Genomic DNA, 11,256 nt, shown 5'->3' on the forward strand with positions numbered 1-11,256 from the left:
AAAGTCATGTGATATTCAAACTTGACTTTTTAAAACTCTACAAAAGTCAAGAGGTATCCAAAAAATCCATAGATTTTCAAGGATTCTTATTTTATTATTCATGTACAAACCTTGAAGCCTTATGTACAGTTGCAGAAAATCTAAAATATTCTTCCACATATACCAAAGATTTTGATGGACTTTCTTTTTTGAAAAATACGCTATCTCTCTTCTATCTCAAGTCATCTCTAGGGTTCTTCTCTCTCTCAAAAAAATTTCTTCTATTCAAAGGTATGATTGGTCAATCTTGAATTTATTATATTGCCAATATTTATGTGTAAAAATAGATGAATTGTTGTTTTTTTCTTGAATCATTATGATTATTGTATTTCATAAATTGTTCATTTTAATAAAATTTTATTATGAACTTATAAAAATATTGTTCATTAATATGTTGAATTGACATAAAGAATTGAAATTTTGATTTCAATAAATTGGATAGTTCATTTTTCGTTTTTCACAAATTAAATTTATTTAACCTTTAAATAAGTAAAATTTATTTACATTTTCATGAAATAAAAAAAATTTAAAATTTAATAGGTTATACATGTCCAATAATTATTTAAAAGAAATTAATAAAAAAATAAATCACAATTATAAAAGTTTACAAAAGTTTACAAAAGTCTACAAAAATCTTGAAAAAAAGTCTATAAAAGTCTATGAAATATGTTTTACAATTCCATGAGATTCTATTAAAGTCAATCAAAATCCATCAACTCCACAAAAGTTCACCTTTTAAAAAAAGTCATTAAAAATTTAGATTGAATACACCCCCTTGGTTATATAAACAAATCAAAATAATATATATAATTTTTTTAAAAAAATTAGATATATTGTCCGGGCTTACTAAAAACAGTCACCAAACTCGAAAAGGGGCGCCACTAGATTGGCTTATTTTGCCTTTTGCCTCTGTGCTTCCCGAGCAAGTGTCCATGTCTGCTGAAACTGCTCCCTTCTCACACAACTGCCAATGGGGAAGGAATCATACTTTGAATTTCCTGTTACTGTTTGATGCCATTTCTTGTATTTGCATCTTTTACGAACAAAACTAACTATTCTTGGTGTCCATTTTAATTTCATGTGAAGTTAATTTCACTACACTTTCTGCTTTAAAGGCGCAACCTGTATGTGTTCACCAGTTTGAGGCTTTGTGGGAACACCATAACTATCTAAAAAAAAGGAACTTGATCACTCACAGCGCACCTTGATCAGTATATCTGACTCTTTCTTTTTTTAGTGGGTTTGTGTGAGCTTGGGTGTTTCTGAACAAACGAGAGAAGGTAAAGTTCTGGGGGAACTGATGGAGTTTGATTTGAACCATGCTTTGAGTGAGATAGAGAAGAATACATGTGAAGAAAATGGAGGGAAATGTGATATTGGAGGGTTTGGTGGTTGTCTTCAACGCTGTTTATCCGCTTCAACTTCATCTTGTTCTTCAAATGCTGCATCAGATTCCAGCTTCCCAAGTTCAGAATCTCCTAAATCATCACTGTACGCAGAGTTGTGGCATGCCTGCGCAGGCCCAGTCACCAATTTGCCTGATAAAGGGAGTGTGGTGGTGTATTTTGCTCAAGGGCATATGGAACAGGCTACTTCTGCCTTGCCTTTTCCGCCATTGGAGCTGCCCACTTTTGATCTCCCTCCGCAGATCTTTTGCAGGGTTGCGGATGTTCAGCTACTTGTAAGTTGTTTAGATTCATTCCTAACACCCTTTTGGTTTCACTCTATATGGTAATTTCTTCCACTCTTGTATAGCCATCCTGAGTTTGCCTTTTTCCTTTTTGTTTTGTCTCGAGTAGGCTAACAAAGAAAATGACGAGGTCTACACTCAGCTGACCCTACTTCCTCTACAAGAGGTAAGGATAATTGGTAATTATACTGCTTTAATTGTTTTAAATCTTCCTCTCGATGTTTGTTTTTTAGGCATCTTCCTCTCAATGTTAGCGTGCTTAATTGGTGAATATCTTGTTCCCTCTTACCAGTGACCGTTGTTTCTTAATTCTTGATTACTTCATCTTTTTTTTTTTTAAGTTATTGTGGATTTTCTTTAAATTTGATCTTGTTCTATAAAATATATTTTCAAAAGTCATTGTTTTCCTGCTCTAAATTTAAGTTTGGTGAAAGCTCAATTTCAATTCTTGATACTGTCATGGGATTCATTTAGCTGGTCGGCCTAAAGTTGGAAGGAAAGGAGAAAGAAAACGCAGGAGTTGAAGGGGATGAGAATGGAGCTTTACCCTTAAAGTTGACGTCCCACATGTTCTGCAAAACTCTTACTGCTTCCGATACTAGTACGCACGGAGGGTTTTCGGTTCCTCGTAGAGCTGCTGAAGATTGCTTTCCCCCTCTGGTACAAAATCTTTTGCTTAACATGAATACTCTAACAAGTTCTCATTGTTTTTGCAAGATTCGAGTGAATTTCAGTTTGCATTGTAGGATTATAAAGAGCAAAGGCCCTCTCAAGAACTCAAAGCCAAAGATCTTCAAGGAGTGGAATGGAAGTTCAGACACATTTACAGAGGTATGAGTTTCGATTCTATCTATGGTTTTATGTAGAAAATCATGACAAACTGATTTTAAATCGCAGGCCAGCCAAGGCGGCATTTGCTTACAACAGGGTGGAGTATTTTTGTCAGCCAAAAGAATCTTGTATCGGGAGATGCAATATTGTTTCTGAGGTACATTTTCATCGAAACACGGGACTTCTGGATCCACGCATATTCGCTATACATTTTATGCGTGTGAAATCCTTAGTCCTGTATTTTTAAAAGTATAATTAATTGAAGAAATCAAATGACAGTTCTGATTCTTGCAACAATGTACACTTCATTCTCAATGGTTTTGCTCAGTAGTCCATTGGCACCCAAAAAAATAAAGGTTTTGGAGATAGGTTCTTAATCCTCTTTATTAAGGCATTCATCTAATCTTCTCCGTTGTGATGAATTCAGATTATCGGAAATAAACAGTCTCGTTTTAATTAGTCTTCTGAATGCATCTTATGTGACAATGTAGGGGAGAAGATGGAGACCTGAGATTGGGGATTAGAAGAGCCGCTCGACCAAGAAACGGCCTTCCTGATTCCATCATTAAAAATCAGAATTCTTATCCCAATGTCCTTTCATCAGTAGCCAATGCATTATCAAGCAATATCACATTTCATGTTTTCTATACTCCTAGGTACTATAACGTGCAAATATATTTGAAATAAATTTCTCTGATAGGTTGTGTTTTCATGTTATCCCTTGTGGTTGTAATGGATTATGTTGCACATATGACGCAGGGCAAGCCGTGCTGACTTTGTCGTTCCCCATGAAAAATACGCCAAGTGTACCAGAGGCCAGATACCTATTGGAATGAGATTCAAAATGAAATTTGACTTGGATGATTCTCCAGAAAGAAGGTCCCTTAGACCGCAGATTAATACCTGAGATGTTTTGTCTTTTTGGTGCATTACTATGTGATATATAAATATACTTAGAAGAAGCATCTTTGATCCTGCAGGTTCAGTGGAGTTGTCACTGGAATCAGCGACATGGATCCTTACAGATGGCCAAACTCAAAATGGAGAAGCTTGACGGTATATTAAGATTTTACTTAATATCACAACTGTCACTTTCCATTTACATGACATGATTGCTACTGCCATATAACTTATAGGTTCGTTGGGATGACGATATTGTGAGTAATCACCAAGAACGAGTTTCTCCATGGGACATTGAATTCCCAGGTAATTTTGCGCCTCTGAGCATCCAATCCTCCCCAAAAATCAAGAAACTGAGGTCAAGCCTACTGGCTACCCCAGTTGGGAGCCCGATAGTTGGTATACAGTTTTCAGTTTGTTTTTGGCTTTTGTACTGCGTTATTAACTCTCATTTGGTTGATCCAACTTCATGCGCGACCTTGAAAATGCCGGGTTTTCTTCTATGCAGATGGGGGTGCTCGTTTTGACTTTGGGGAGTCTATAAGATCCTCTAAGGTCTTGCAAGGTCAAGAAAATGTAACTTTAGCGTCACCCGTTTATAAAAGTGACAGGATTAACCACCAGCTCGATTTTGAAACTCATCCTGCGGCAACAAATCTTATATCAAACAAGATGAAAAAAATTAATTACAACGAGTTTGTCAGAAATCGGGCTCCTTCCTCTTTCTCGGGCTTTCTGCAATCCAGTTGGTCACCTGAGGTTTTGCAAGGTCAAGAAATTTGTACACTGAGATCTCTAGCTGGTAAAAATGATACAAATCTCGGTGCTTGGTCCAAGCCTGAACTGGGTGGCAATATTTTCGACGCTCATCAAAATCCTCGACCTTGTTTTTATCCTCTAGCTTCCGAAGGTTCTAGACGCATGCTGTTTCCGCAAAAGGGCGTCTACAGAGCCAGACAAGGCCCTCTTACGCTTTCCAATTTTTCCAATATTCAGACCGGAGATCTCTCATTAGACTCGACCTCCGTTTTAAGTGGAACTTCAAAAGACATAGGAAATGTGCCACTTCTCTCAAATGAGCAGAGGGCGGTGGATGTTATATCAGCACCCCCCACTACAATAAGGCACCTCAAAAAAGTGAATGATGAAAATAAATTGAAGGATAAGGTCCCAGAATGTAAACTTTTCGGGTTTTCACTGGCGGACGATCACATTTCATCTAATTCCCAAGGACCAAGTAAGAGGAGCTGCACAAAGGTAAAACTAAACAAAGGACATTCAAATAACTTTGATGCTCGTTTTGAGAATCTACGGCTAATTTTTCACACACACACATATATATAGGTTCACAAGCAAGGTAGCTTGGTGGGGAGAGCCATCGATCTCTCAAGACTACAAGGTTATGATAACCTGTTGACAGAACTTGAAAGATTGTTTAGCATGGAAGGACTCTTGCGTGATCCCGATAACGGGTGGCGTATTTTGTATACAGACAGCGAGAATGATATGATGGTTGTTGGTGATGATCCATGGCAGTAAGTTCCAAACAGGATAAACATATATATTTTCCTTTAAACGTTTCTATTAACTGTCAAAATCAACTCTTTTCAACTTTTAGACTAGAGCTTCCATGCCAATGAAGCCTGTGGGATCACAAGAAGAAACGAAAATGTTATTTTCCTCATCATTGCTAATTACCTTTTGAGTAGTTAATTAGCAGTATAAAGTTGGCGTCACTAATGGTAAAGGCATCATTCCGATGCTTTTTCGCTATTCGAACACAACATTTTTTGATTGGTCACGTACCATTTCAAATGTTAACTTTTGTGGGATATTCAACTTACACCGCAGTGAATTTATTGAAGTTGTTTCAAAGATCCACATATACACACGAGAGGAAGTGGAGAAACTGAGCATTGGAATAAACAGTGATGACACTCAAAGCTGTTTGGAAGAAGCACCACCCATGACAGATGCATCTGGAGGCCAGTTGGATTCTTCCGCAACTCTTGTTGGGATGTGAATTTATGGGTTGTTGAGCTATTATACAATGCCTGCTGTACTTTTACGTGCTCCTGAGTTAGTTTTTCTGTGTCCATTCTGTTATCGACTATGCGCCCATGCTATCGTCATGTGAACTTAGTTATAATCAGTCTTGTACAATGATCAAATTGTGCGGGCTAATGAGGTGGTTCTGTTGAAATGTGTCGATCGTTGTAATGAAATCTTGACTTCTGAAAAAGGAAAACCAGCAGTGTCTTAAGCTGTCATGCAAAGAATGACAACGATAGATAGGTTGTGTAAGTGTCAATTATTAGCCGTCTTTTTTATTCAGGATGGGATCGAAGTGGCATTGTTTGTTGAAATCGTATGCAATGTTTGTTGTTTACATCTTCTGTGATTCTGTTTCATTTTTTCCATGTACTGATATAATATTTTCCATATGTCTCGTGCGATGCGACAGAGTGAGAGAGCACAAAATATTGCAAATATCTACTTTGAACAATAAACATTTATAGTGATCTATCAACTGTATACAGCTTATCCAAACAACCGGAAGAGGTTCGACATCTGAATTTCTTGATCAATCACAAAACATATTTGCCAGAAATAGAAATCTTCGACACTGGAGTTTTGTGATTACCCTGTCCCCCTGATTTGTAGAGACAAAAGAGGTGGTTAAATAAATTTGACACTAAATTTATAATCTTCATGTTTTTTTCATCAGCTGTCAATTAATTCACCTGACATGCCCCAAATCCAAAACATTTTCTGCCAAGTACGAAATAATACCAGCAAATCACTTGTTTAATTGAAATTAAATAATGTTTGTAATAATATCTTAGAAAATGCTAACATAAGCATTGAGAATCATGATCACATAATGAATGTTTCTACCTGACTTCAGCCTCACTGTTCTTTGGAAAGCTCGCCACCAATTATCGTTCTTCTTATTTCACTGGTGCCGGCTCCAACTTCGTACAACTATGCCTCTCGAAGAGGACGGCCTGTTGGATATTCGGTCAATATTTGATGCATGCCATTCAGATCTTCCAGTAAAGGATCCCATTAAATTATTATAATCTAAGTACAACAATACCCTAAACAAAACCTAAGATAATTTGGTTAGATTGGCAGTCTTATCTAAATTAACAATTTTTTCAAAAAACCAAGTTAACTTTGGCAAAAACTTGTGTGAGACGTCTCACGGGTCGTATTTTATGAGATGAATATCTTATTTGCTTCATCCATGAAAAAATTTTACTTTTTATGCTAAGAGTATTATTTTTTTATTGTGAATATCAATAGGATTGACCCGTCTCACAGATTCTTGAGACTGTCTCACAAGAGACCTACTCGTCAACTTTTAGTCAAACAAAAGTTGTAAATATGGGTGCACCTCTAATGTCAGTTAAAGGCACATAGCCAGGCATGCCTTTCTCTGTTATAAATGCTGTTATTCCTTTCAAGCGAGCAGCCAAATCTGTTTTCGCATAGACAACCTGATTCAATCTGAGTATCAACAATGAGAAATGATGATAATGGAAATGAATTGAGCAAATAGATGTGAATGGTAAGACCTAATCAGCATGTTACAGTATTACACTGATTCTTGAGGTCCACACCAATATACAAAACATCAAGGGACCATATATAATTAAGACATTTTACTGCTCATCAAAGGTTTGACATTTCAGTTCACTCTCATTCAGAAAATTATCTTCAGCTTCCGTCAAAAGCTGTCAGCAAAATTGTCAAACCACTAATATTCATTTCTGCTGCGGCTAACTAACTACAAGAGTACAAGTGGTTTCATAATAAATGTCACAGTGGTGCTAGGTCTCATTTCTAGCACATATTGCATCACACTCTATTTTCTCCACACTTCAGTTATGGAAAAAAGTAAAACCAGTGATAGAATGCCCAATTGAACGACCAGAACCTTACAAGATGAATTTCAATTTTCACATGAAATGTTCTATTTCCCACTACCTACTGAGGCAATTTTCTATCTAACTATTCAGTTGTCATTTCTTTTTAAATACTATTGCATGTATTAAAGAAGCGTTCCCTGAAACTGATGCTAACTCAAAGAAGACAACCCAATTTGAATGATTTAAATTCCAATTTTTCAAATAAATTTATGTGAAGTGAATCATGTTGATTAACAAATTAGCTTTTAAGATTTTATTTAGAGTAACAGAAAGATGAGTTCTCTCCAAAAGTGTCACGACCCGAAACCGAGGTGTGCTATCGACATTGTTTAACAATTTAAAATCGTAAACAACAAGCTACGTAGTACATAAAATAGCCAAAAGACAATCTATTATTACATAAATCAATAATTTTCTTTACTAAACGATTAAAACAAAATGTGAAAGCGTAAAATACGATAATATAATTAAAAGAATAACAAGACTTGTCTTGAATTGGATTGTCTTCAGCACTATCCCAAAAACATTCTTGTTCTTTATCTTCGATTTGATCCTCGTTCTTATCTGGGATGTGAATGTAAGTGGTGAGTATTTGGATAAATACTCAGTAAATGTTACTCCTCTAAGGGGTGAGGCCAAATGAACAGTTATTATCTCCCACCGCATCAGGACCTAAACAAAACATATCAAATATCGGAATTCTTTGTCATTTCTGATTTGAATCATTACAGTGCATTTCAAATGTTTCGAATATGCTTTCAAATATTATAACTAATATAAAACAACAAATTGTTCAAAGATTTTCATAACAAACAGAAACGAATATATCATGCCGATCAAATTTTCAAAGACATACATATATCATTTTTAAAACAATAATAAACCCACTTACTTTTGCAAATCTTGCGCGAAAGAATGCTGCTCGTTTTGGGAACCTAACTTAGCTGCTGCAAGGTTTCGAAATAGCTGTTGGTGGTGTGATTCCTCATAACCTTTGGCCACTATTTATAGGTGAAATAATCAGTTGAAACGGTATATGTTACCATTCATTAATGGTTGTTAATGGACCTTAAATTGGCTGTTACAACTCCTCCAAACTAGCTGCATATGTCCATTTAAATTTTCAAATTTTGAAAGCTGCATGCTTGGGCCGCTAAAATTGGGTCAAATGACCTTTAATCCTCTTTTATTGTGCTGTTATAACTTGCTCAATTCAACTTAGAATTAAACAGAGGAAGAACATTATACACATTTATTCAAAATGCATGAAATAATGCAAGACAAAATTGATTGGGGTTTTCACAAGAAGAGCGTGGGAAACCAGCGGTGATTTGTGCTCATCTCCAAGAAATACTATTACACACATTAATTTTTTTTATTAACTTTTGAATTGTTGAAATAGAATCCATATTAAAAACCATGGGTAAATAGAAATAATTAAAGAAATAATCAGGATTAATTTGTGATGTCTCTACTATGTTATTTTCGGGCAACAATGTATCTTGATATTTTTATTTTATTTTTTTTTAAAAAATATATAATTAATAAAGGATTGAAAGTGAAAGTGGTGTGGATTTGGGTAAGGATAAGAAAGGTGATGGCATTGTGTTCATTGTTGGGCTAAAATCACAACTAAAATACTTAGGTAATTACACCAAAACCTTAAAACATATAACAAGAAACAATTTAAAATCTTAAGTTTCATCATATTTTTCACATTATGAGTTTTTCCAATCGGTCAAAACAGTTACCAAATAAATCCATTGATTTTTCAGGGGTGTAATAGACTAGTCTCCATTAATGTCACACCAAAATAATCATTAACTTTTCATAAGATTTTCAACCACTCTTGTAAAAAAAAATGTAAAATAAAAAAAAAAAAACAAACAAAAAACAAAAAAAAAGGATCCCATTTGCTAAATCTTTTGCTTTTTTTTTGGCTCTTGTTGGATCAATCATGGATTTATGACAAATAGCATGATTACAGAATCACTTTTGTAGGTTTGCAAGCTTTTGGATTAGTTCGAGAGTTTTATCTCGTGTGATGTACCTGACTAACGTGATTTGCAAGATATTGTGTTGATCCGGGAGTTTACCTAATGCATATGGAAAGATAGCGAATATCATTACCCCCAAAAACCCTATATTACCAGGGAAGTTCGGGTTTTCCAAAATAATAGGACAAGAAAGTGACATATAACACTAATAGTTGAGGAAGTTGAACAAGGTCGAAACTTCCAGAAAAACTTGGAAGCTAGTTAACCAATGAGTGTTGAGTTATACGAGGCTTGTTCTCTTTTTTATAAGGCGGGGAATAATCCACAATTATGCTCTTATTGCTAGCTCTTTTTATTTTTTTCTTGGAACTGAAAAAGAAAGAACCGCTTACATAATCAAATCTTGTTCCACAACATATGCTTGATAAAAGTATTAAAATGGCCGAAGATATTTAATCCCTTCTTATCATTTCAGTAGTAATTATATAATTCTATTCTAAGGGGCCTTGGGTGGTGCGTATGAGTAAGAGTGGGATCAGTAGTCGGCCTATGGTTCCGGACGCACGCATAAATGGCTTTGTGGTTAGTAAGGCTCTGGCAGGGACGGAGCCACCCCAAAGGCTGGGTAGGCTCCAGCCCAGGCTAAAAATTTTAGGCCTAAGAATTTTTTTTTATTAACAATTGATTAATAGATCTAAGCTGTTAATTTTGTCCCTCGTCATTTTTGTCCCTCCAGCTCAGCCCAGACTAAAAATTTTTTTGGCCTAAGCTGCAAATTTTGTCCCCTCATCTTTGGTTCTGCCTCTTGTTACCGTAACCACCACCGCTGGCGGAGGAACTCCCGATTGAAATTTATCGATTCATTAAACTTTTTGAGCCCTCATTTGTTGATGTAGATGTCAGTCACTAAGGATCGTGACATGGCATATTTATTTAATTTAATGAAAAAGAAATAGAAGTCACGCAATTATCTTCAAGTACAAAATTGAACTTTTTAAGAGCAGCAAAAATAGACAGGGCCAAGTTTGTCCAATTCTTTAATCAGCTTCTTTGCATTGCAGATTCAGTGTGGTAATTTAGGCTTAAAATAAGCCGTAACGAAGATGTTTATCTTTTAGTATAAATATGAGAAGAGTCTTTATAATGGATGTGGAATTTTATACGAAGATGCCCGCTGGAGGAACTTGACAATAGACCTGCTTATTCTGGAGAATGGACGATGGACTTCCCGTGGAATATCTCCAGCTCTCTTGGTGCCACCATGAGATTAATAATCAGTGACCCACCCGAACATCCAAAGCCGGGTACAATAATTTCTTACTAAATTAATTTTGAAATTTTCTATTTTTGTTAGATTTCGTTATCCATTTATAGCAGCATTGGCTTCGCTTTGCTCGTGTGGTCAGATGAAAAATTGAAAAAAAAATGATAACATAAGATATTTTTTTTTAATTACAATTATTGTAAAATTTAAGTACAATTCCGGAATCATGCATCAAAGTTGAATCTCGTCTTTCGTACCAAACGGTGCCTAAAAGCCGACGATAGTTGTCATTGGCACTCATGAAACGGAATAATTTGGACCGACCTGGAAAACCCAACCTTGTACCAGATTCAACCGAACCAAATAACAAGGAAGGATATGTAACATGTTAATTCTATCATCGGACTTGAGTTCTTTTATGCCAACTGAATATAATTCACCTGAGGTAAACTTGATTGACCGAAAAGATAAACACAAATAATACTCCAACATCCACTAGATTTTTAGAGCATCACATAGCAGATATTATTACCAGTATAATACATATATATCTATATAGAAATTATTTCTATGTTATGAAATATACAGGCTACAATCTCC

General features: G+C 35.5%; 1 protein-coding gene across 1 annotated transcript; it reads left to right on the top strand.

The window, feature by feature from the left end:
* Positions 1–898: 898 nt before the first annotated feature.
* Positions 899–5,852, top strand: LOC140808775 (auxin response factor 4-like). The gene is made up of 12 exons (XM_073166023.1): positions 899–1,720; positions 1,839–1,895; positions 2,204–2,389; positions 2,476–2,560; positions 2,627–2,717; positions 3,052–3,216; positions 3,320–3,439; positions 3,541–3,616; positions 3,697–3,859; positions 3,969–4,717; positions 4,805–4,995; positions 5,312–5,852. The coding sequence occupies exons 1-12, from the start codon at positions 1,340–1,342 to the stop codon at positions 5,481–5,483; spliced, it is 2,436 nt and encodes an 811-aa protein (XP_073022124.1). The 5' UTR covers positions 899–1,339; the 3' UTR covers positions 5,484–5,852.
* Positions 5,853–11,256: the final 5,404 nt, after the last annotated feature.

The sequence above is a fragment of the Primulina eburnea genome, chromosome 13 (assembly GCF_022965805.1).
Source record: "Primulina eburnea isolate SZY01 chromosome 13, ASM2296580v1, whole genome shotgun sequence".
NCBI lineage: Eukaryota > Viridiplantae > Streptophyta > Magnoliopsida > Lamiales > Gesneriaceae > Primulina > Primulina eburnea.